General features: G+C 43.2%; 1 protein-coding gene across 2 annotated transcripts in view; it reads right to left on the reverse strand.

Moving 5' to 3' along the window:
* Enpp1 (ectonucleotide pyrophosphatase/phosphodiesterase 1) overlaps positions 1-24,471 on the reverse strand; it is a 64,989-nt gene that overhangs the window by 26,609 nt on the left and 13,909 nt on the right. Inside the window, exons 1-8 of one of the 2 annotated variants that reach the window (XM_087190110.1) lie at positions 11,809-11,844; positions 10,416-10,488; positions 7,644-7,760; positions 6,730-6,855; positions 5,271-5,331; positions 2,279-2,376; positions 841-920; positions 580-699 (exon numbers count right to left, since the gene is read on the reverse strand). In XM_087190110.1, the coding sequence (XP_087046236.1) occupies positions 580-699; positions 841-920; positions 2,279-2,376; positions 5,271-5,331; positions 6,730-6,855; positions 7,644-7,760; positions 10,416-10,488; positions 11,809-11,829 (696 nt within the window). In that variant the 5' untranslated portion in view covers positions 11,830-11,844. Of the gene's footprint in view, positions 1-579; positions 700-840; positions 921-2,278; positions 2,377-5,270; positions 5,332-6,729; positions 6,856-7,643; positions 7,761-10,415; positions 10,489-11,808; positions 11,845-24,471 lie in introns of those variants that run through there. The other variant, XM_004845998.4, reaches the window with a different exon arrangement.

A 24,471-nucleotide genomic window follows, 5' to 3' on the forward strand; every position in this document is an offset into this window, starting at 1 on the left:
GCTAGCACTCGGACCTCTGTAATCAGGCAGCGTGACTCTTGAACAGCGGGAGCAGAATTTTAAATAACCAGGGAGTAAATTAAACTTAAAAAGATGGACATAAAACAGTGGTCAATTCTTGTAACTTTTAGAGCTATAACTCTAGTTAATAGATTTCCCTTGAAAGAAGAAAAAACTACAAATACATATGCCTTTAATTTACTGACATGTCTGCTTATGTAGCTATCATTTGTTAAGCATGTCCTATTGCCAACCACAGGTGTGAACAGCTTTCCGATAAGCATCCTACATTGCTAACTTGCAAAATTCTCACACCCCCAAAAAAGAGAGAGACAGAGAAAATGACGCAGAGAAGAAAAATGGTTCAGCACAACTCTGAAATAAACCACTTTCACAGGCATGCAGTCATGCAAGTTGCATCTAGGAGTATGAGCATTCACGGGTGCATTCAGGAAAGGTCACAGACATAGTACACGAAATAACTTATTAAAAACTTCAGGGAATCGCTTTATTTCACACTGATGAAAATAAATAAAAATAACAAAATAAAATACTTCAGAACTAAGACCAAGAACTCACTGGCTCTCCTTTGTACCACTGGGGATTGAATTTCTCTTTAGTTTTAAACGAAAAGGAAACATTCATTTGAGGATCAAACATCTTATTGTCAATTACGCCGTGAGATTCTGGATAAAGTCCCTGAAACATAAAATACAGATATTATCACATATTGTAAAATGAAGTATTTTTTTCTGATCTTAAATTGAATTATTTCCTCAAAAAATGTTTTAATTGCCTCTCACTTCTCTAAGTATATGAAAGTTGAAATGCAGGGCTTACTGTGACGATAGTGTAGTGATTGGGAAAGGTTTTTGTTGGGTACACAGGTCTCATGTTTTTAGTGTATGTCCCACAGTTTTCTAAAGAGGAAAGAAAAAAACATCATCATTAAACATAGTTGGCAAACTGCTGACCTCATTCAGCCTGCTACCGCAGCAGTCTAAATCATATAAAATAATTGTCCCGGAAGGGATTTATAGCCACAAGATGAATAAAGCAATTCTATGGATACAAAGTCAATCATAAAGATAAGAGCGCTTTTTTCTCTTAGTCAGAAAAACAGTAAACAACATAATTAAGCCCATTAAGTACTTAACCCACACTCACCAGTAATATTAAGTTCAAGAAGGACAAGTTGTAATACAGTGGACCCTCGAGTTACAACCGGCCTGACACACAAACAACTTGGGTTACAACCAAAATTTTAGTTTTAAAGTATGAACAAAGTCTTGAGTTACACCCCAATGCTGGCTGCTTGTGCTTCCAGATGGTCTCAGATACAGATTTAACCCTTAGGGATTCCAGGAGGAACATGACTGCATCCTTTCCCGTGTAGGGTTAATTGAGAAATCCTGGGCCAATGTCTCTCTGAGGACACAGATCTGCCTGTACACAGGAGAGAGACTTTGAAGCTCTGTAGAGGAGCCTGAGCCTTCAACTGACCAACTTGAGTTACAACCAGCCCTTGAGAACGAGTTTCATTTGTAAGTCAGGGCTCCACTGTAACTCAATGCTTGCAAGAGCTTGGGTACTAATTAGTGGCCAAATACCTAAACAAAGTCATAGAACAGCTGCCCCGGCAGCTAAGTCTACAACTTAAATAAGGAAGAATCAACTTAGATGATTGTTTTCTTCTTTCAATAACGATGCTACAACTGACAACAATACTATTGGCTATGAATGTGATTTAAAACTTTGGCGTCAAGATTAGGAAAAGATGATCATACTACTTTATCAATAACTTGAAGAATAATCATTCTCAGTTAAAGCTTTGACTGAGATAAAGAAAAGATTTAATTTGATCCAAAGTATAACACAGGATAACCAACAATCTTTCCAAGCTGTACTAGTAGTATCATTTCAGTTTCAAAAAGATTGTTTTTGAAATTCTATTTTTAAAAGGAATAGTCATGCAATAAATAAATAAAGGATTTTTCCACAAAAAGAATGCAAAACTCTAAGAAAGAATAAATATGTGTAAAAATGGATGAGAGTTAAAATCCTAAAATAGCTGTATTATCTCAGAAGTATGTCAAGGGCAACTTCAGAGAAATTACACTATTAAAGGCCAGTGCCTTATCATTAAGTTCAACCAATTTGTAATGGCGAAGTTGGTAGAGCAGTTAGGTTCTTCCAGTACTTTTCCAAAACACACTGGTTCCTTCATCTGTCTTACCACAATCATGACACTCCAGGAGCCAACTCTCAAGTTACTCACTTAGTTTGCTAATAACAGGAAGAAGTCCACCCCAGGTGTGTAAATATTCTGCCCTGAATCCATCCAAAGAAAATAAGAGCGTAGGAGGTCTGTCAAACCTTTCAAAGAGAAAGAGAAAAAAATGTTTAAAGAAGCAAAAAGAAGACACATGCAATGAAGATGTGTCCAGGGTAGATTTTTCACGGAATGTAATCTTGCTTGAACTAACAAGTTAGCAAAGACACCCATGAAGGATATTTTACACACATTTATACTCACATTGATACGTTATTGCTGCATAATACACATGCAACTATCATCAAACAGTATTTATTAAAAATTCATACCACTTTCAGGCACTATACAGAGTACATCATTCATGATTCCTGTCATTCCCAAAGCTACACCGAATGTACTAAATTATAATAGGACTTCTATAATTTTCACCAATAAGAAGCATTGCCTAAATTATGTTTTTGTTTCCATTCATTTGGTTTTCCTAAGCAACCAGTTTCTGATATTGTCTTTTTTTGAATCTAATACACACAGCATAAATTATATGCCGTATGTGGTTTCTATGTTTAATATACTGAAAAGATATAAAAATCTAATATAGAAGTTTGAGCAATATTTATTGCATTCATCTACTTAAACAAAAAGTGATGCAAAGGTAGGAATGATCAAAGATGAAGTTGATGTGTAAACACTCAGTTCAAAGGAGGGAGGAAGCACATTTGATTATGTACCCAGCAGAAGAGAGCAGCTGTGAATGACCGCGTCATGACAGCCCTCAAATAGCTGCGGTTCAGTCGCTGCTCCCGGGGACACTTGGGGAGGGAAGGGAGTTGCAGTTACTGCTGGGTAACTATGAAGACTGCCACAGAAAGTTTACTTAGTAATTTAAAAGCTGAGAGAGCAAGGGCTGGGGATTTAGCTCAGTGGTTCCAGCGCCTGCCTCACAAGCCCAAGGTCCCAAGTTTGATCCTCGGTACCAAAAAAAAAGTTAAGAGCAAACACTTGACCTTCTCTTTTTCAACCCTACTTCCTCCTCCTGCCCCACCCTCAGACCAAAGGTGTCCCTAGAAAGAGAGAACGCTCATATACAATGTCCCCCAACACTTGTGCCCTCGGGAGGCTGCACAATCAGCTGCCTGTCTTCCCAAGGTCCACGTGTGTACAAAACCAGATCTATGCACTCAGCAGAAAACAACACAGTGGGACCGGCTCCAGTAGCACACGCCTCTAATCCCAGCACTTGGGAGCCTGAGGCAGGAGGATCGATGTGAATTCAAGGCCAGCCTGGGCTACACAGTTAGTTCAAGGCCAGCCTCTGACTGACACAGGGAGACGCTGTCTCAAAAAAAAAAAAAACCAGCAAAAAGTCAAAACCAAAAAAAACTCTGAATGGAAGTAAACATCCCTCCATCCTACACATAGCCTCTTTGACAAATGATGTTGGGAAACTGTCTACAGACAGAAGATTGAATCTAGACCCATGTCTCTCACATCATGTACTAAACTAAAATCAAAATGTATCAAAGACCTAAATATGAAAACAGAAACACTTAATCTGCTGAAGATAAAATAGGTAAGATCTTGAAGACATTGGCATAAGCAAGGACTTCTGAACAAAACCCAGTTACATAAGAAATAATATCAAGAATCAAAAGATGGGATTGTATCAAATTAAAAAGCTCCAGCACAGCAAAGGTAACAAGCAACAGAATGAATAGAACAGGGAAAAAATTTTGTCAGCTACTCCTCAAGCAGAGGACTAATATCTAGAATACATAAAGAACTAAAAAAAAAAGCCCAAAATAAAAGACCCAATCAAAAAATGGATAAATAAAATGAAGATACTTTTCAGAAGAGGAAGTACAAATGACCAGTAAATACATGAAAAAATGTTTACTATCTCTGGCCATTAGAGAAATGCAAATAAAAACAACACTGAGATTCCATCTTACACTAGAAAGAATGGTCATCATCCAAAAAAAATAATAACAAATGCTGATGAGGCTACAAGGAAAAAGAACTCTTCTTCTACATTGTTGGCAAGAATGTAAACCAGTACAATCACTATGGAGATCCTCAAAAAACTAAAACTACAAATTCCACTTGACCCAGCTACTCCCCTTCTAGGCATCTTGCCCAAAGATTTAGAGATTACATTACAGTGATCCATGCACCCCCATCTCTATAGCAGCACAACTCGTAATAGCTACATCTTGGAAGTGACCTATATGGCATCAACAGATGAATGGATAAAGACGATGTGGTATGTATACACAGTGGAGTACTACTCTACCACAAAGAAGGACAAACTTAAGCCATTTGTAGGAAAATAGATGCACCTTGAAACCATACTGTTAAGTGAAATACATCAGACACACAGCTTAAATATCACATGACTACTGTTACAAGAGACTGAAAATAAAAATAAATTAAAGAGCAAACTGAAAGATAAGAGGAAAAAAGGAATACATCGATTGCAAAAGGGAAGGATGAGCACAAGGGATGAAAAGAAAAGAGGATGAGGGCCGGGGATTTAGCTCAGTGGTTTAACCGCCGGCTGCACAAGCTCAAGGACTCGAGTTCGATCCCCAGTACCAAAAAACAAAAGAAAGAAAAGGGGATGAAAATGAATAGAGACATATCACACGTACCCACTCCTCACAATGAATGTATGCATTATGTACTAATAAAAAAAATTTTCTAAATCACCATGCTGTTAAGAAAAAAGATCTGTCCTTCCCGAAGATGGAAGACACAAGATTCCACCTAGCAATCATGAACAATAAAAACTAAATATTCATGCCACTTCTTTTTTCTCTAGCAAGGAATTACACACTAATCAACTCTACCACCAATGCCAAACACAAGACCTGCCTAAAAATCAGGTTTAATGAACCACTGGTTGGTTATTATTTATCTACTTACTGTAATTTGAAAAGACAAAAGAAAAAAAAAGGTCCTAAAAAAGAAAAAAAAACATCTCAGAAGATCATCTTACCCTTCTGGACATTGTGGCGTGTTAATGCTCTCACACGTTTCTTCTAACCAGCTTTGCTCATCTAAAATATTTTCAAGAAATAAATCAAGGTGAACACACAACTGATAATGGTGATGCCCGTGAGACACATTAAGGTAGATTCCCAAAACAGGGAATGTTAACAGATACATGGACCACCTGGGGCATGGCACTAGAGAAACGAAGTGCATAAAACAAGCCACTTGTATCGCTGCAAAATAAGAGTTGGTATCAGGAAGAAAAATGAATGTATAATTGCAGGACTAAAATATAGTACAGTCAGCTCTCTTTATCAGGGTATTCTGTGAATTCAAATAACTGCAGGTCAAAAACATTTAAAAAAAAAAAAAGCACCCGTACTGAACACGTGCATTTTTCTTTTCATTATTCCCTAAACAAAACACTGTAACAACTATTTGTATAGCATTTTATTGTATGGGTATTATAAGCAGTCAGGGATCATTTAAAGCATACAAGAGGGTGGGTACAGGTTATATTAAAAATTTCAGTTTGTTGTTGTTGAGCCAGGATCTCACTATGTAGCCCAGGCTGGCCCTGAACTTGGGGTAATCCTCCTGCCTCAGCCTCCCAAGTGGCGAGCTTGCAAGTGTGCACTACAACACCCAGCCCTACGAACATTTATGTACGAGACTTGTATATCCTTGGATTTTGGTATCAAAGATTGTAGAACTGATCCTCATAGATACAGAGTGCTAACAGCACTATATTTGTGATATTTGAATATCTTTTTCATTTTCAAAATCTTAATATTTTCAGCCAGAACTTATAAGCATGCTCCTACCTCTCCTACGTAATATTTGGTGTTGTGAAGTCTTAGTTCTCTCACACAGATTCTGGTTCTTTCAAGCAGTTTCAGGGAACCCTGTATTCCTGATGGTGACATTCTAATAACATCAGCTTTCAAAGACATTTCCCATGGACACTCTCAGTGCATGGCCAATGCCATCCTCGCTTACTGGGAGGAAATCTGGAACATAAATGTCAGCCAGCACTAGAAAAGTGGTCTTTTCACGAATGGCTGGAGGTTGCCAGGGGTGTGACTGGCTACCAGTAAACAAGCTCGGCCAGGTGTGAACAGATAATAATACTTCTTAGGTTTGGCAATGGACATCAGTTCATTGGTCACTCTCTCTACTCATGCATATGTTTGAATTTTTTGTTCGTTTTCAGTTTTTTTGAGACAGGGTCTTGCTATGCAGTTCAAGCTGGCCTTGAACTCACAGCAATCCTCCTGCTTCAGCCTCCCAAGTACTGGGATTACAGGCATGCACCACCTTGCCTGGCTCTGAAATATTCTTTAATGACATTCAGATAAAGTAGGCAGCCAGGAACCATGATGGCGAGCATCAGATGCTGTGCAGAGCCCTAGGGCACGTGGAACTGGCCAGGCTGCCTGGCCCAGGGCAGCGAGGAAGCGCACCTTGGCACACGGAGCTGTAGTTGACGCAGCAGTTCCCGCGGTCCTTGCAGTCATCTGAGCAGGAGCAGAGGCTTCCGGACACCGTCTTCTCCCCGCACCGGAACTTGTTGCAAGTCCAGATGTGCGCTAGAAACAAACGCCAACAAGACACACCTTGCGGCCCTCACTTGGTTTTACTACCTTAAGATGTTTAACAAGAGGAAATTATGTAAAATGTTTTTCTCTGTGGAACTACTGAAGTATGAAAGAGAATGTCAAAATATGTGCACATCCTAAAGATGAGATTTTTAGGTATCATGGAGTACTACTCTGCCATAAAGAAGGATAAACTTGAGACATTTCTGGGTGAATGGATGCACTTTGAGATTATGCTTTTAAATGAAATAAAACAGATACCTGTGTAAATATCGCACTGTTTCTCTTGTGTGAGAAACCAAAAGGGTAAATAAGGAGCAAAATGGAAGATAGATATTGGGAAGTAGGAAGAAAATGGGAAGGGGAACAAGGGAGGAGGGAGGAGGAACAGAAGGAAGGGAAAAGGAAAAGAGACTAGAAGGAAAAAGTGGAAACAAAGCTTTCGTAAATAAGGAGTGGAGGGGAATAGGAAAAAAGAACCAAGATAATCCACGTACAGGTACAAATTCTCTATGATGAATGTGATCACTATGTGTATCTAAAACGTACCAATAAGGGCCGGGGACGTAGCTCAGCGGCACAGCGCCTGCCTGGCAAGCATGAGGCCCTGAGTTCGATTCCTGGTACCAAAAAAATGTACCAATGAAATTAATTTTCAAAATACATGCACACCCTAAACTGTAAAGAAAGTGAACTCAAGTGCGTGATGTAAATCACACGGGGAAAAGACGTGGAGCTCTTTGATCTCCGCCCAAGCCCGGCCTCCTGCTCCTCTTTACCCGGATCCAGACACGTCTCCTGGTAGTCCAGGCAGCAGTTCCCGAAGTCTACACAGGCAGCATCGCAGCGACAGTTCCCAAACGTTCTCTCAAAACAGCGGCCTTTGCAGCTTTTTACTGAAATACGAACAAGGTGCACGTTTCCAACGGTTACGCAATTACAGGGCAGGTGTTAACTCAGATGCCTGCACCGGGTTCCTTTCACAAATGTGCATGAAAAGGGACACACACAGAAAGGCAGAATTCATTACAGAGCCCACTGGGTCTGATCAAACTTGATTAACTGTGTATGACAGAGAAAGGAATAAGGACGGATTCTGAAAATTTTTACCCTACAAAAATTGGTTAAGGAGCTCTGAGGTCCCCTAAAATTTCAAAATGGGAGAATATTTTTTTTTTTTTGGAAGCAGGGTCTCGCCATGTAGTCCAGGCTGACCTTGAACTCACTGTGCAGCCCAGGCTGGCCTCCAACTTATGATGATCCTCCTGCCTCAGCCTCCCGAGTGCTGCTGGGATCAGAGGCAGGAACCACCATGTCCAGGAGAATAAAATGTAAAAAGTGATTGTCTAGGAATATTTCAGACGGGAAAAGGGTTCCCACCGAACTCCTGCCTTACTCTTGGTGTAAAGGAGCAGGGTGTGTACAGAACATGGTGCCTACACTGCCCCTTCCACCAAGGCCTGCAAGGCCCCGTTCACCTCCACACCATCCCGTATCCCTTTCAAGCCTTCCCAAGATCCTGGCCTAGGCCTGATCTCTTAAGTTCTTATAAACCTCGTCCTGCTCCTTGGTCACGTAATTCCATTGGGAACTAGTTGATCTGGTTACTGTCCCAGACTAATGCTGGACTACAAGCTTCCTAAACCCAAAGGCCATCTGGACTTTGCCTGGTGTATTCTAATCCCAGTACCCAGCAAGTGCTTGATGCAGACGTGGTACTACTAAGTCCTTGCTAAATACATGAATGGCACATCTGGAAGGAAAATACTTCTCATTAAAAATAACAATTTTAGGGCCAGGGATTTAGCTCTGTGGTTCCGGCGCCTGCCTTGCAAGCACAAGGTCCCGAGTTTGATCCCTAGTACCACCCCCCAAAAAAACCAGTAATAATAATAATAATAAAATAACAATTTTAGCGACAGATGTAATGAAGCTCGCCTGTAATTCCAGCACCCTGGAAGCTGAGGCAGGAGGATCACCCCAGGTTCAAGGCCAGCCTGGACTACATAGTGAGGCTCTGTCTCAAAAAAATAACAATAAATTGAAAATAAAAATATCGATCTTATGATTTCACTATTCTATAAATTTACAATTCTGCTCTTATAACTCTTTACTACAACCCCTGAATAAAGTAGCTTTTTAGTGGATTACTAAAAAATTGGGATAGTGAGAAAAAAAACTACATATAAAATAATGTCATATAACCAAAAAGAAAAAGGGTAGGAGTAAGCTTAATTCTTGACTTTAATGGCCTCCTGACTCCAAAAATAACTGCCATGCAATTTAAATCTCATGGGACACTGACTTGTAAATCAGGTAAATTTATGGACAAAAAGTAACAACAGTAATTACTAGGGTCAGAAACACTAATTTTCCTGTTTTAAGAGAAAGGAAAAACTGTTACAATGATAGCTGTTACTTGGAGCTTGTTATCATGCACCTAGTAAACTTCAAAAATATGATTCATAGTATGTTGGGGTTTGATTCCTGGTACCAAAAAAAAAAAGCATAGTATGTTGGGCTTAGATAAAACTGCAATCCTTTATTTTGATGTCAAATTACACTCAAAGCAAATTATTCCATACAATGAAAGACTATACTCTTGTTAAAATTAAATATATTTGTTCTGAATAGTCTGCTAACTGAATAAAAATTACTACATTGCATTCATTTTGACAATATATGACAGCCTAACAACCACTAAAAACTTTTAAATGATTGTCACAATTACAGAATAATTGAACAAGGAGGAAAAAAAGGCTGCTCAATTTTTAAAAGTGAATTCCCAAGGAAAACATGTATGATTTTATAGAGGGGAAGAAATCTCAGAGCCAAAAGAATGAACAATGCAACGTGCTATGATTCAATTAGATTGCTTAATCCTTTCAAAGGGGTAGATTTCTGCACTTGATGAAAAGAAAGGCAATCAAAAACTCAACAATTTCACAATTACTCTGAAACCACTGACGTCTATTATTTTAAAAACCCCAAGAGCCAGTACTGCTCAGTTTCTGGTTGCCTAAGGAGGCTAACTGGTTACCTAGCAACCTCCAGGGCTGCTTTAGCAACTAACTCCAGGGCAAAAGAGCCCCCCGTCCCTGGAGAGAAGGTTCAGGCACAGCACAGGGCCGACTGGTCATGTCCATCTGTGGCTTTGTTTTTATGTGACTTTCTACTGTTTTGGCCTTTTTAGTTGTTTTATGGTCACAGCCTTCTTCCTTGTTTTGGGTTAAAATTTTGCAAGTAAAAAAATTTTCTATGGCTAAAATAATACAAGAGCTTCAAGAAGGGTCACACCAGCCTTCTGAAATTTTCAGTATCTGCCAGGCATGGTGGTACACGCCTGTAATCCCAGTACTACGCAGGCCGAAGCAGGAGGATCACCGTGAGTTCGAGGCCAGCCTGGGCTACATAGCAAGAGCCTGCTCCTTCCCCCACATATGATATCTGTGGAACACACATAGGATCAGGGTATAATATTTATCTCAATGATACTGAGCAGTAAGACTGGAGACACAGGGACAGAGAATGAGCGAATGAAAACTGGTTACCTTCTTTGGCACAGCTTGGTTTCAACCCAAATATGCAACCGAGGATCGTTGTTAACACACACACTGACAAAACCTGTACGAGAGGGGAAAAGGAAATAAGTTAGCATCAATCTCCTTCTATGTCTCAAAATGTCCTATTTCTCTAAACGTTTCCTAACCTGCTTCTCTGTTCCCTGGTCTGGCTGTGGTCACAGGGACGAGCTCATTTTTTGAAAATGTCAAACAATACACTCGGGATTTATATACTGTTCTGCATATTTTAGTTTAATAAAAAGTTTCCTAAAATGTCAGCAAATAATCTAGATCATCCAAAATAAGTGTAATGAGAATCACCTCAGAGAGTAGAAGTGAATCAGCCAGAAAAATTGCAATTGCTGATTTGGTAACCCACTCAGCGATCTGAGGATAGGATTCCCCTCTGAACCCTGAAAGGTACAACACGCACAGCATCCACCTCCTCCCTGCCTCTGGCCGTGTGCGAGAAGAAACACTGATGACAGCCAGCTGACCCTCTGCACCCAGAGACTGCTTGTATGCTTGGGGGGTGAGGTCCTTCTGCCTTGGTTTACTCATCTACAACCTTAAAGAGTTGTACTGCCTGAATCTCTAAAAACCATTCCAGTGCTAACATTCTGTCACTTTCTTATTCCCAACTCTTCTGGGCTTTGAGATTCCACAGTAACGAACACATCTGTCCACCTCTGAGAACAACGACAGAACTTCTGTGGGTTAGAAGACAGCAAACAAGACCATTCACAAAACAATTCTCTTTTTTTTTTCTCAAGCAGGCTGGCATTTCCTGGAATATTGACTTGCAGGGAAACAACAAAATTTGTGTAAATACTATGTTGTACACCGAAGGAAAGACCAAGAGATACCTCAAGGAGCCTCTGTGTATGGGTGAGAAGGTAGAGATAGGAGCAAAAATGTCCTCTCTTCAGATGAGCTCCATGAACTGACTGCAAACTTCTGTAATTATTTAAAGAAGGAGAAAGACTGAGGTGACTGAAGAGAGGATCCTGAAAGAGCTTCACAGAGAAGCCTTTGGCACAGCTCTGAGCAGGAGAAGTGCTAGTATGATGCAGCTAGGTGGTGTGGGAGGAAGGGGAGAGAGGACAGAGCCAAGCAACCATCTAGGAAGGAGATCAAAGAAAGGAAGCCTGCAAGGAAGGCAAGAGCAAGTGGCAGATGGCTACTGAGCAGCATATTAGGTAGAACAGCAAAATACAAAATGGAATAGACACTAGGTGGAAGTATGGAAAGCCAATGTGGTATTTCAGGAAAGCTGCGGGGGGAAAGACAACAGACAGGACAAATGGGTGAGTGGAGTGTTGTGGCTTAGAGCTAAAATGTGGGCAGAGTGGGCAGGTCACTTGGGGCATGACCTGGGTACCTCTATTCTCGGCCGTGCCATTTCTGACTTGGAGCCAATCAACCATGGAATGAATCTTCTTAAATGTGAGTCAAAATCAATCTTTCTTCCATTAAGTTGTGGGTGTCAGGGGCTGGGGATTTAGCTCAGTGTTTCCGTCACTTGCCTTGTGAGCACAAGGACCCGAGTTTGATCCCTGGTACAAAAAAAAAAAAACCTCAAAATTGTGGTTGTCAGGAATGTTGTCTCAGTGACGGGAAAGTGACTAATACAGAACACTGGTACCATGAGTGGGACCACTGCATCTGATCATGTGCTTTAGAAGCTTCTGGATCAGGACTGGAAAGCTTTGGAGATGTGGGCTACAGAATCCCTAGAATGCTGTAAACAGATCCCAGTGGATGATTCTGATTGGAGCTCAGAAGACCAGAATGCTGACAGGAATGCAGACAGTAAAGCCCAGGCTCAGGAGATTTCAGGTGGGAACAAGGGCTCCACTGGCAACTGGACTAGAGGACGTGTGTGTTACACTATGACAAAAAGTTTGTCTACATTTTATCCATGTCCTGTGGCTTTTCAGGTGACTGAGATGAAGGGTGATGGACTAATTAATCTGGCAAAGGAAATTTTAAGGCAGCCCAATGTACAGGTTGTGGCATGGGTACTGGTGGCTGCTTCTCACCAGATTTATAGTGAGAATCAGAAACACAAAAAGCAGAGCTGAATGATTCAAAAAGTTTGCAGTTTCACACTAAAGGAAACACCTGCAAATTTGGGGCCCAGGTAACCACAGTTGCTGAAAAGATAAGCATTAAAAAGAAGCCAAGTATTTTCCAACAGGACAATGGGGAAAATGGCTAGAAGGATCTCAGGAATTTGCGAGATCTGATGCATAACAGCCTCAAAGGGAGTAAAAAAGTAAACTCATTTGAAAGACTTTCTTTTGTGAAGACAGCCCAAGTGGCACCTATTCCTTCAGGGACAACTAGGCAACTGTTTCCTTGAGTTCAGCCATCCAGACACTCAGAGGTCATTGGTGGCCATAGTCCATGGGGGCCAGGCTACTGCTGGAGCTGACAGCAAACCCTGGCTTCATCCATGCAATGCTAGTTTTTCAGGCATCCAGAATGCAAGTGTCATGGGGTCATAAAACCTTCCACCTAGATTTCAGGAGAAGGCCTGGGAGCCCAGGCAAAGATGTATGACATGCTTACTGTTATTGCCAGGATCCCCTGAAAACTTGATGCTCGAAACTGTGAGAGTGAAGCTAAAGGTGCAGTAGAGGCCCCAGGAACGTGGCTCATCTGCCGAGGACAGCTGCAGGTCGGAAGAGGCCGTGTGGGCTACAACCAGTAAGGCACAGGGGCAGGGCTGCCCAAGGCCTTTGATGCTCATGTCTCACCACAGCCTGCCACAGGTGCTAGGCATGGAGCTACAGGGTTTAGCATTTGCCCTGGTGGTTTTGGTCTTACTTTGATTTGATTCCTTTCCTTTCTCTATTCTTCCCTTTTGGAATGGGAAAGTTTACCCTGTACCACTGTACTCTTTTTTAATTTTCACAGGGGCTCACAGCTGTTTGCTTTGACTCTCAGAGGAGACTTTGCGTTTGGACTTCTCAGCAATGCTGCAATTATTAAAACTTTGGCGACTCTTAGAGATGTGCTAAATGCATTCTGCATAATGAGACTGGCACGAGGCTTTGGGGGACCAGGGTGGAATGTTATGGTTTGGATCTAAAGTGTCATCCACGTCTCATGTTCAGAGGTGGACCTGGTCACCGGGGCAGGACCTGAAAGGTGTTATTCTCCTGCCTCTGCCCTCTCTCTGCTTCCTGGCACCATTTCTGCCATGGAGCCAACCAACCATGGACTCAATGCTCCAAAACATGAACCAAAAATAAACCTCTCCTCCTTTAAATTATGGGAGTTGGGTATTCTGTGCCAGAGATGGGAAAGTGAATAATGCATAAGGCAAGGTGGATGGTACATGTGTGGACATCTATGAGCTCACTCTATGAAAAAAAATACTGAGTACTCACCCTATGCTTTCAATATAATACATTAAATTATATTGTTATACATTAAATTATATATTAAATATGTATGTGATTTAATATATTAAATAATGTATTATTGTAGTCTAATATATATATTCATAGTCAATCATGACCTGAAAATATTAAATAGAAAAATCCAAAAATATATTTATAAAGAATGGATAAAGAAGATGTGTTATTTATTTATAATGGAGTTCTAGTCTGTCATGAAGAAAGACAAACTTGAGTCATTTGCAGCAACTTGGAAGCAACTGGTGATGAACTCCTCGAACTTCTTGGCCAAGTAAGAAGCATCTGGGGGGAAGGAACCCTTCTACGTTGTTGGTGGAACTGTAAACTAGTACAGCCCTGTGGAAATCAGTATGGAAACTCCTCGAAAAACTACAACTAGAAGTTCCATTTGACCCAGCTATTCTTCTTCTAGGTATCCTCCCAAAAGAATTCAGGACATCATATTACAGTGATACATGCATACCCATGTGTATAGCAGCACAATTCACAATGGCTAAATCTCGGAAGTGGTCTGCACATCCATCCACAGATGAATGGATGAAGAATATGTGGTATTTACACACAGTGGAGTACTACTCTGCCATAAAGAAGGATAAACTTAAGTCACCTGTAGGAAAATGGATGCACCTTGAGACGATAGTGTTAAGTGAAATAAATCAGACACATGAGCTTAAATATCACATGGTTTCTTATATGAGAAACTTAAAATACAAATAAACTAAAGAGCAATATAAAAGACATATAATAGGAAACAATGAGATAGATCTCTTGCAAATGGGAGGGGAGCAAGACATGGGAGGGGTGGATAGAAGTGGAGGGGAAGAGGAATAAAAATAAGTAAGTCGTAGGGAAGAGGGAGGAAGAGGGAGAAGGAGAGCAGCAGGAGGGGGTTTTGCTTGAGCAAGGAAGTCCAGGAGGGGACCCAGGATATCCTGTGTGAGAATAGCAGTAAATCAGAGGGGACAATAAAGACCAAGTGAACAAGGGAAGAGTAAAGAGACCCCAAGCTCGGAAGCCCAGCTTCACCTGCAGCTATGGACTCTGATGTATCTAACAGTCTGAGCGTCAGGAGCAGGACTGGGGAAACCAGATAAAGGAGTAACTTGGGCTGGCCAGGGGGAGGCAGGGAAGCCGTGGAGGGAAGAGGGGGTCACAGCCCAGGCAGGACTGCTGAGCACCCAGGGGAGATGCGCATCTGCAGGAGGAAGGAAAGAAGTGGAAAAGCTAGGCGAGATTTGGTGGTGAGCAAGCGGTTACTTTGTAACCACTGGTTTAATATACATGGTTTAACACCATTGGATTTTTCAAAATCATCTCTTCATTGTTAAAAAGAAGTTCTTTAGATTTACCTTTTGTAAGATAATGTGTAGCATGGAACTGAAACAAAAGCAGGACAATAGAAAGTCTTTCTCAAGTAGGGTCACATGTGTAAGATGAAAAGGGATATCTACCACTGCTACAAAACACCTGGTCAGAATAGTTTCTGTGGGAAATTTTGCTCTGATAATTTCCGAAGCTGTGAAATTTTATTCAGCTTGAATATTCTCCTCAAACTAAGTCAGCAATGTCTAGGTCTACCACCATTTTTTAATCTCTATAACAATTTAGATATTTGTATATTTTTATATGTTTTTAGAAACTGCAGAACACATGGAATAAATGCAAAGTCGCTGGAAAGTTTTGCTTCTATGTTTCAAGAATATTGGGAGTTTCCTGCTTATTTAGTGAGGGCCTCTAAATCATTAGGTCTTTCTTAAACAGTGAGCCAGGAAATAGACACTTTTAAAAACCCAATCTCTTCTCACTGATTCTCTCAAATATATCAACATTAATTTAATATGCATTATTTTTTTCTTTAGAGAGTAGAGAGCAGAAAAGAAAATAAGGCTCATAAAAGGCTTCAAAGAGACAGACTTGCAGAAATAAAAAGATGTCCTCCCAATGGGAAACAAATGTCTGGGTGTCTGCAACATTCACTGAATTTAAACACAGTGAAGAAATGCAAAAATAACAAAAAGAATTGGTGAGGGCTGGGGATTTAGCTCAGTGGTTCTGTCTCCTGCCTTGCAAGCGCAAGGACCCGAGTTTGATCCCCGGTACCAAAAAAAAAAAGAATTGGTGAAATTCCTAATCTCAGCTTCAATAGTCTAATATGGGCAACAACAACTTTAGAAGGACAACCTATGTTGGGGAAAAAAATATAAAATAATGCCAGATGTGGTGGCGCACACCTGTGATCCCAGCACTCGGGAGGCTGAGGCAGGAGGATAGCTGCGAGTCTGTGGCCAGCCTATGCCACACAGTGAGAGTAAGATCAGACTGAACTACATAGCAAGACCTTCTCTCAAAAAACCAAAATAAGTAAGTAAGATATAGACCAGTGAGAGGAACATTTAGCATTCATCCGTGTAGTTATGACAATATATGCGTCCGAGCTTCCTATTAAGCCGCAGGTGTCCAGGAGGGAAAATGGCAAGCACCACAGTAGCAGCCGTTGCTGATACACGCGCCCTAGGTGCCAGGCAGTTTTCTAAGAGTTTGATATTAAACTGCTTAATCCTCCCAGGGACACTCCAAGACAGATGGGAGATGATGCTACCAGTTGGAGGAAACTGAGTCACAGAGAGATGAATAACCGTGGAGCGGAAAGCAGCAGTGGCAAGACGTGGACTCCGCAGGCTGCAGGCAGGGATGGCAGAGAGGGCACTGGGGAGAGGCCGGGGCTGTGGAGGCTTCGGCTGCAGAAGAGCCCAGATGGGCAGGTTCTGGGAGGGTCCTCCGCAACACCTCGGAGGGCAGCAGTGGGCCACAGGGTAAGCGGGGCCAGACCCGACCGCCGCGCGCCTCTCCCGGATGCTGGCACAAGAACAGACCAGAGGAGCGGAGGGGCAGAGCACAGAGAAGCCACGGAAATGGCCCCGGCACCTTCAGCCATCTGATTTTTTTTTTTACTTAAATTCTTTTATTGGTTCATTTTAGGTATACAATGCATTTACATTTATCATTGGGTGATTGTACCTGTACATGATGCATCTTGGTTCTTATTTTCTCCCTGTTTCCTGTGCTCCCTTCCCTATTTACAAAGACTTTGTTTCCATTTTTTCCTTTTCTCATAATTTTTTCTTTCCCTTCTTTCCTTTCCCCTTCCCCTCCCACTTCCCCTACCTCTTTGGACCTTTTCCTATTTCAAATTATCAATTATTCATTTTAATCATTTTTATCCTTATTTACACTTTCAGTTTCTCACACCAGAGAAACTATTCGGTATTTACCCATGTGTGTCCTATTTATTTCACTTAAGAGTATGGCCTCAGTATGCATCCATTTAGCTATAAATGACTCTAGTTTCTCATTCTTTATGGCTGAGTAGTACTCCATTTTATAAAAAACCCACATCTTCTTTATCTTTTTTCCAGTTGATGGGCAATTGGGCTGTTTCCAAACCTTAGCTATTACAAACTGTGCCACTATAAACATGGGTGCACATTTATCACTGTGGTAAGATACCCAGCAGGGGACTAGCTGGGTCAAATGGGACTTCCAGTCCTAGTTCTTTGAGGTGTCTCCATACTGACTTCCACAGTGCTTGCACCAGTCTGCACTCCCACCAACAATGGAGCAGGGTTCCTTTCTCTCCACACCAGCATTTGTTGTTGGTTGATTTCATGATAGCAGCCATTCTTTCTGGGGTGAGGTGGAATCTCAGTGTTGTTTTCATCTGCATCTCTCGAATGACCAGTGAGGTTGAACACTTTTTCATATGTTTACTTGCTGCTTTTACTTCTTTGTCTGAGAAATGTCTGTTCATTTCAGATGCCCATTTTTGAATTGGGTCTTTGAATTTGGGGGTCTGACTTTTTTCAGTTCTTTACATATTCTGGATAGTAGTCCTTTGTTTGAGGTACAGCTGCTAAATATTTTTTTCCCACATTGTAGGTTGTCTCTTAGCTCTGTTGGTGGTTTCTCTTATAGTGCCGAAGCTTTTTAATGAGATGAGATCCCAGTTGTTGATTCTTTGTGCTAGTTCCTGTGCTAGTGAAGTTTTTTTCATAAAGTCCTTTCCTATGCTAATGTCTTCAAGAGTTCTACCTAACTTATCTTCCAGCAAGTTTAGTGTTTCTGTCTATTTAGATCTTTAATCCACTTTGATCTTAGTTTAGTGCATGGTGATAGATATGGGTCTAGTTTTAATCTCTGGCAGGTTGAAATCCAGTTTTCCCAACACTATTTATTAAATAGGCCATCTTTCCTCCAGTGAGGGTGGTTTGCTCCTTTGTCAAAGATGAGGTGGCCATCTGATTTTTGAAAGGAGCTAAAATCAAAGGCCAAAGAAAAGCCAGCCTCTTCACCAAATGGTGCTCAGAAAACTGGTTAACCATGTGGAGAAGAATGGATCTAGATCCATGTCTCTCACCCTGTGTTAAAATTAAATAGAAGTGGGGCAAAGGCCTATATATAAAAGCAAAAACACTGAGTTTTCTGAAAGGTAAAATAAGAAAAACACTTGAAGACACAGGCATACCTGAGGACTTCCTAAACTGAACTCCAATTACACAAGAAATAATACCAAGAACAGGCAGGCATGGTGGTGTATGCCTGTAATCCCAGCACTGGGGAGACTGAGGCAGGAAAAGCACCTCAAATTGGAGACCCGCTGGGGTACACAATGAGTTAAAGGCCAGCCTGGACTACACAGCGAGACTCTATCTCAAGAAATGGAAGGAAGGAAGGAAGGAACGAACGAAGGAAGGAAGGAAGGGAGGGTTATGTTCTTCTAATTCACTATGACTTCTTCCATATTTTCTTGTTGTTGTTGTTTTTTCCAGTACCAGGGATTGAACTCAGGACCTTGCACATTCGAAGCAGGTACTGTGCCACTGAGCTAAATCCCTGGCCCACTTCTTCCACATTTTCTTCAAAAATAGTCAAGATTTTACAATGTGTCTAATAATGCCACTACTTGACATTACTGCTTATCTCTATGGTGTGATGGTTCTGATTTTTTGGTCACGGTGCCATTGTGTGCGTGTGTGTGTGTGTGTGTGTGTGTGTGTTTAGCTATAACCTGTTGTTAAAAGTTTTCAGGATTCTTCGAATCCTAAGATGAAGCTGTCTTCTTACAGAAGCATTTATATTTGAATCAAGGAGGAACCTTAGGGGAGCGTCAAGTTTCATGCCATTTTCGGAGCTTGAGAAAGATCAAGGGAGTCAGCATGCATGAGTCTGCACCTGCAGGGAAAACACCACTGCGATGCCAGCGACAGGCCCTTAGCCTGCTCTAACTCCACATAACAGTGCACTCCTAATCAATATGCTTGCAACGAAATACTTGCCATGCAAGGTAGAAAAATATGCACCAATTTCCTAGGGATTTTTTTAAGAAAAAACTTTATCTCCAGTTCTTTTGATAGCTTCTGAAAATGCGTACTTTGTATCTCTGCTGCTCTACCCCATCCTCAACTTATGAGGCGTAAGGCCTGCCTGCCCTGTGCCGGGGAAGAGCTAGCACTGCGAGTCCTCTGGCCTTTCTCTCCTTGACACTCAGAGCCATGCAAAGTATTACCGGGAGGTTCACCGGTTTACACACAGTGAGGACTGCAACTCAGAATCATCTAGGGAACACGCCTGTCCCTGGTGCCGGGCCACTGATTACCAAAGCCCGGCCCGGAAGAGGAAGGAGACCTGGGCCACCGGGGAGGGGCCGGCAGGGGACCTGTGGTCCGCACAGACCCTGTCCCCACCCAGCCCGCCGCTCAGCCCGCCCAGACTCCCGAGGGCCATGGCCACAGCCCAAGGGCTCTGCTCCAGGGCCCAGCACAGGCGCTCTCCACAGACCCTAGAGGGAAGTGTCAGCCTTACCTGAGAGCAGCCGGGAGAGGAGCCCACACACGCCCCGGAGGTACAGCGGCCAGTCTGTCTGCACCAGGAACTCACCACCGGATTTTCCCCAAGTGCACAACAGTTGTGCATAAAGACAGCTACATTCAGATTAAGAAACCACACACTCTTCTTTGAAACTTTATGTTCTCTTTTGCAAGTTTTTCTTTTAGAAAGACAGCAGAGGTGAGAAAACCAGAAGGAGAGGAAGGTGTCTGTGACTAAGAAACACAACAGAATGTCCTTAACTATGAAGGAGGGGCAGGCACTCAGAAGCCCCTCATGTGTCACAGAGCTCTGGGCTTTTAACCTTTTCCTAAATGGGAAAGAAAGGTCACAGCAGGTTTATCTTGTTAAGGATTCCAGGACGGCCACAGCCAGGAAAGATGGAGAACACAAAGCCCTCAGGGTAACAGAAATCTGCAGGGAGCTGCTGATAAGACAAGCGTGATTCTGAACAATGACTGCATATCACTGGATAGAGTTGGATGAACTAGTTTCTTAGACAATACGACCAGCTTCTTCTCTATACTAAAATTAATAACCCAAAACAGGGGATGGTGGCACACGGCTATGATCCCAGCACTCGGGAGCCTGAAGCAAGAGGCTCTCTGCAAGTCTGAGGCCAACCTGGGCTACAACAGGGAGTTCAAGGCCAGCCTGAACGACATAGCAGGACCCTGATCTCGAAAACAGAACAAAACAAAACACACCAAAAAAGACTTTGGGCCCCTTTCATATGTAAGCCAAGAGTTACTTCAGCATTTCTCTTTTTTCATTGAGTTATCCTAGTAAATAAGCATTTGAAGAAAAGACTCAAGAAGAGTCCTATCAGTAAACTACGGAGCTGGCAATAGCTGAAAAAAATTTTTTTTCAAAGGGAAGGAAGGGAAAAGGAATTTTAAAAAGAGAGAGGTTGGGGGCCAGGGACTTAGGTTAGTGGCGTAGAGCCTGCCTGGCAAGCGCAAGGTCCTGAGTTTGATCCCCAATACCAAAAAAAAGAAAGAGAGAGAGAGAGAGAGAGAGAGAGAGAGAATGGAAGGAAAAGTGGAAACAAAGCTTTTCTAAATGGGGAGAGAAAGAAAGGTTGAAGAGCAGGGAGGGGAATGGGGAAAAAAGAATTAAGATACACAATATCATGTACAAGTACAAATTCCCTGTGATGAATGTGATTTAGCTCAGTGGTCCCACTGCCTGCCTCGCAAGCGCAAGGTCCAAAGTTCGATCCCCAGTACCAAAAGAAAAAGAAAGAAAACAATTTTTCAGGAGGATAAGTTAAAATTAAAAAAAAAAAAAAATTAAAAGACAAATTAAAGAGAGAGACAATGTTAGTTCAGCCACCCACTGTTAAGGACGTTCAGGAAGTTTCCAGCCATTTTTAACTGTTCACCTGAACGGATGGCAAAGTAGGCCCCATCACAGGGAGGTGATCGCTTTGGTCCCTTTCTTTCTACCTGAGGGCCCTGAACTCGGGGTTTGTGACCCTGACAGTCTCAGTCTGCCGTGCTTCACCGGGCATTTTCTGCGGCTGCTGAGAGACCCAAGTTGTCTGGGGTCCGCTTCCCCAACAAGGTCAGCACCGACCCTGCATCCTGCGTCCTCTGCCCTTGAAGACAGGAGAGGCGGGGAGAGAGCACCTTGGGTCGGGCTCAGACCCCGGGGCCTGAAGCCTGGCGTGGGTGGTGCCTTCCAGCCCGCACGGCAGAGGGGACTCAACAGCGCCAGCCTCTGCACACTCTGGGGTCTTTCTGGGCGCAGTAGGACCTGGCTGGAGCGGCGCCTCCCTTCGGGTCACAGCTCACTGGCTGTCGGCTCAGCCTAGCAGAGAAGGCCCGGGACTGAGCGCCAAGGCGCTGCCCTGGGCTTCGCGCACCACTGCCCGGCGCCGCGGGTCCCGGGAATCAGCCCTCGGGGGCACAGGTGCGGTTCGCCCCTCTGATGCTGGGCACCCAGCTGGCTCCTCCAGTGCCCCACGGAAGCAGTCGGGCAACCTGAGACAGCCCACCCGCGGCTTCCCAACATCCACCCTGTCTTCCCTCCTACAGTTTAGCTGTTTCGTCTCCAATAGAACTGTTAGTGTAGCAAGATGATTTCTGTAGCCTTTCCTTATATATTTCTTCTGACCTCAGCTTCTCAAAAGCAATCTAACACAGCGCTTGGTGGCACATGACTATAATCCCAGTATTCGGGAGGCTGAGGCAGGAGGATCACTGTGAATCCGAGGACAGCCTGGACTACACAGTGAGTTCAAGACCAGCCTGAACTACATGGCAAGACCATCTCAAAACACTAAAAAAGAAGATGGGATTTCTGTCTCTCATTTTCTTTTAAATGACAAATAGAGTAAATATTAACTCAATAGAAGAAAAGATGAGCAAGTATTTTTATAGCTTTAGCTGAAGAAACTTTTACAAGCATGACAACAAAATCCAGAAATTATAATGGAAAAGTCGATATATTTGAACCCATAAAAATTAGGAAGTTCTGTAAAGCAAAAAAACAAAACTCCACAAGCAAAACTGAAGCAGGAGAAAGGAGAATGAAACACCTCTAGCATATAGCACAAGGTGGACTTCCTTGGCAGAAAGAGAGGGGAGAAAAATCAGGTAGGGAAAGACAACCCAAAGTTTTAAAATGCCAAGAGCAGTAAACCATCTACTTAAAGAAATAAAAATAGCCAGTAAAAATGTAAAACAGTCACCTTCATTAAAACTCAAACTACAAGTCAGTCAATGCCTTTTGGATCCAATGAAACTAGCAAATGCTAAGGGCTCAGTAGCTTCACAATCTGGCAAAAATGTGAAAAACGGGCACTGTCAAGTCTTTAAAGATGCCTTTCTCAAAGGGAATCCACCTAAATTCTGATTGTTTATCTCCTACACCCAAGACTCCAGTTCTGTTCATTTATCTGATGCAAATATTCACTTAAGTACAAAGTCATGAACACCAAGACATTTATTCCAGCATTGTTTACAGCAGCAAACCCGTGCAAGTAACATCAACTTCTACCGATGAAGGATGGAGGAATATAATAGGTGGTGTTAAATGTTTTTTCTCCTTTTGGCTTTCATCCATGGTCCTTGGCTCACACCTCCATCCCAGGCAGTAGAAAACAAGATTCTTTTCCCCGAAGCAGGTCACAGAAACTCTAGTGTACCGGTCTTTCATCTCTGACCTACCCCGGTGATAAAATCAGATCTTTTTATTCCAAAGAGACTGCCCCAGGCCCTGGAGGAAGGACTAACACTACACAGAGCACCTGGGCTGTGGGCATCAGCTGTTCCCCGTCTGCCCAGCCTCTGTCGGGAACAGCTGTCGAGTCTCCAGAAGCCCAATGGACAGGGCTCAGAGCTTCAGGGTAGCTTAGCTGCCAAGAATCCAGGGCGGGGAGAACCCAGAGGGCTTGGGAGCTGCCCATCTCCCGCACCTCGCCCTTTTCAGCCCTTTGTCTTTTGTGTCACCCATGTTCTCTGTCTCTAAAATAACATAAATGTTGTATTTCCTTAAGTTTTGTAGCCACTCAAGCAGATTAAACCCAAGGTAGAGGATGTGGGAACCCCAATTTAAAGTGCGTCAGTCAGAAATACAGGTTAAAAACTACCTGCAAGCTAGGTGTGGTGACACAGGTTTGTAATCCCAGCACTCAGGAGGCTGAAGCAGGAGGATCCCTGAGAATTTAAGGCCAGCCTGGGCTACAGAGCAAGACCTTGTCTCAAACAACAAAAACAAAAGAAAAGGCTGGACCAGTCTTGGGCCCGACTAGGGGATCTGACGCAACATCAGGTAGATGGTGTCAGAAGCGAGCAGAATCAGGACATCACTGCAATGGAATCACCCGCTGCAGGTGGGGAAGCCTCACAGCTGCGGTCACAGACGTGGTCTGTGTGCTGATTACAGTGTGAGAACACTGGGAAACACTTTTCCAAACACACAAACACATTATCACAAACCCACCCTATATGAATCCTACCCTATCGTTTTGAAAGTGCATAGATCCAGTGTGAACACTTGCCCTCATGGTCCCAGGCCTGTGCCAACGCTGATGAGGCCTGAATGGTGACCGTCCTGCTGTGAGGACGACAGGGACCACATGAGGGCCCAGGCCTCAGGGAAAGAGAACAGGATGGGCTGATGTGCTGTCCCCTACTGTCACAACAGGGCTGCAGCTGTCAGCCCCGCCAAGGCTTCCCACTTCCCCACCCCACCCACGGCCAGCAGAGACCTGAGTCTGTGGAGCTGGTGGCCAGGGGCCAGGCAGGGACAAACTGAGCAAAGCCCAGCGGGGCCAACCGTCCCCTCCCTCTCCTCTCCCCCTGCCCTCCCCCCTTCCCCTTCCCCTTCTCCTCCTCCCCCCAGGTCTGAGGCTTCAGTCCCGGGCCAGGGAAATGGTCAAGGAAGGAACCTAGGTGTTGGCTCAGCAGAAAGTGTACTAGAGCCAGGGTCACTCAAAGACGATGATCAGGGATCCCGCTGTGTCGAGGGAGGAAGGGAGACACCCGGAAAGCGCCCCACACAGGGAGTGCACCTTCCTTCCCGTGCCAAATGCAGTGCTCAGGGCTGCTGAGTCACCCCCTGACCAGCAGGTAGGGAATGGATTCGGATGACAGGATCTCACCCCACAGTGGCAAGTCCACCCGCAGGGACAGGCAGCAACAGACAGAAGGAGCACGGGCATGAAGCCCCGGACACAGAGGGAAGGGGACATCTGGGGCTACCTGAGCAGAATAAATGAGCAAGGC

This window comes from Heterocephalus glaber, unplaced genomic scaffold, assembly GCF_053883595.1.
Source record: "Heterocephalus glaber isolate CG9 unplaced genomic scaffold, H.glaber_assembly_v1.0 deba00001550, whole genome shotgun sequence".
Classification (NCBI taxonomy): domain Eukaryota; kingdom Metazoa; phylum Chordata; class Mammalia; order Rodentia; family Bathyergidae; genus Heterocephalus; species Heterocephalus glaber.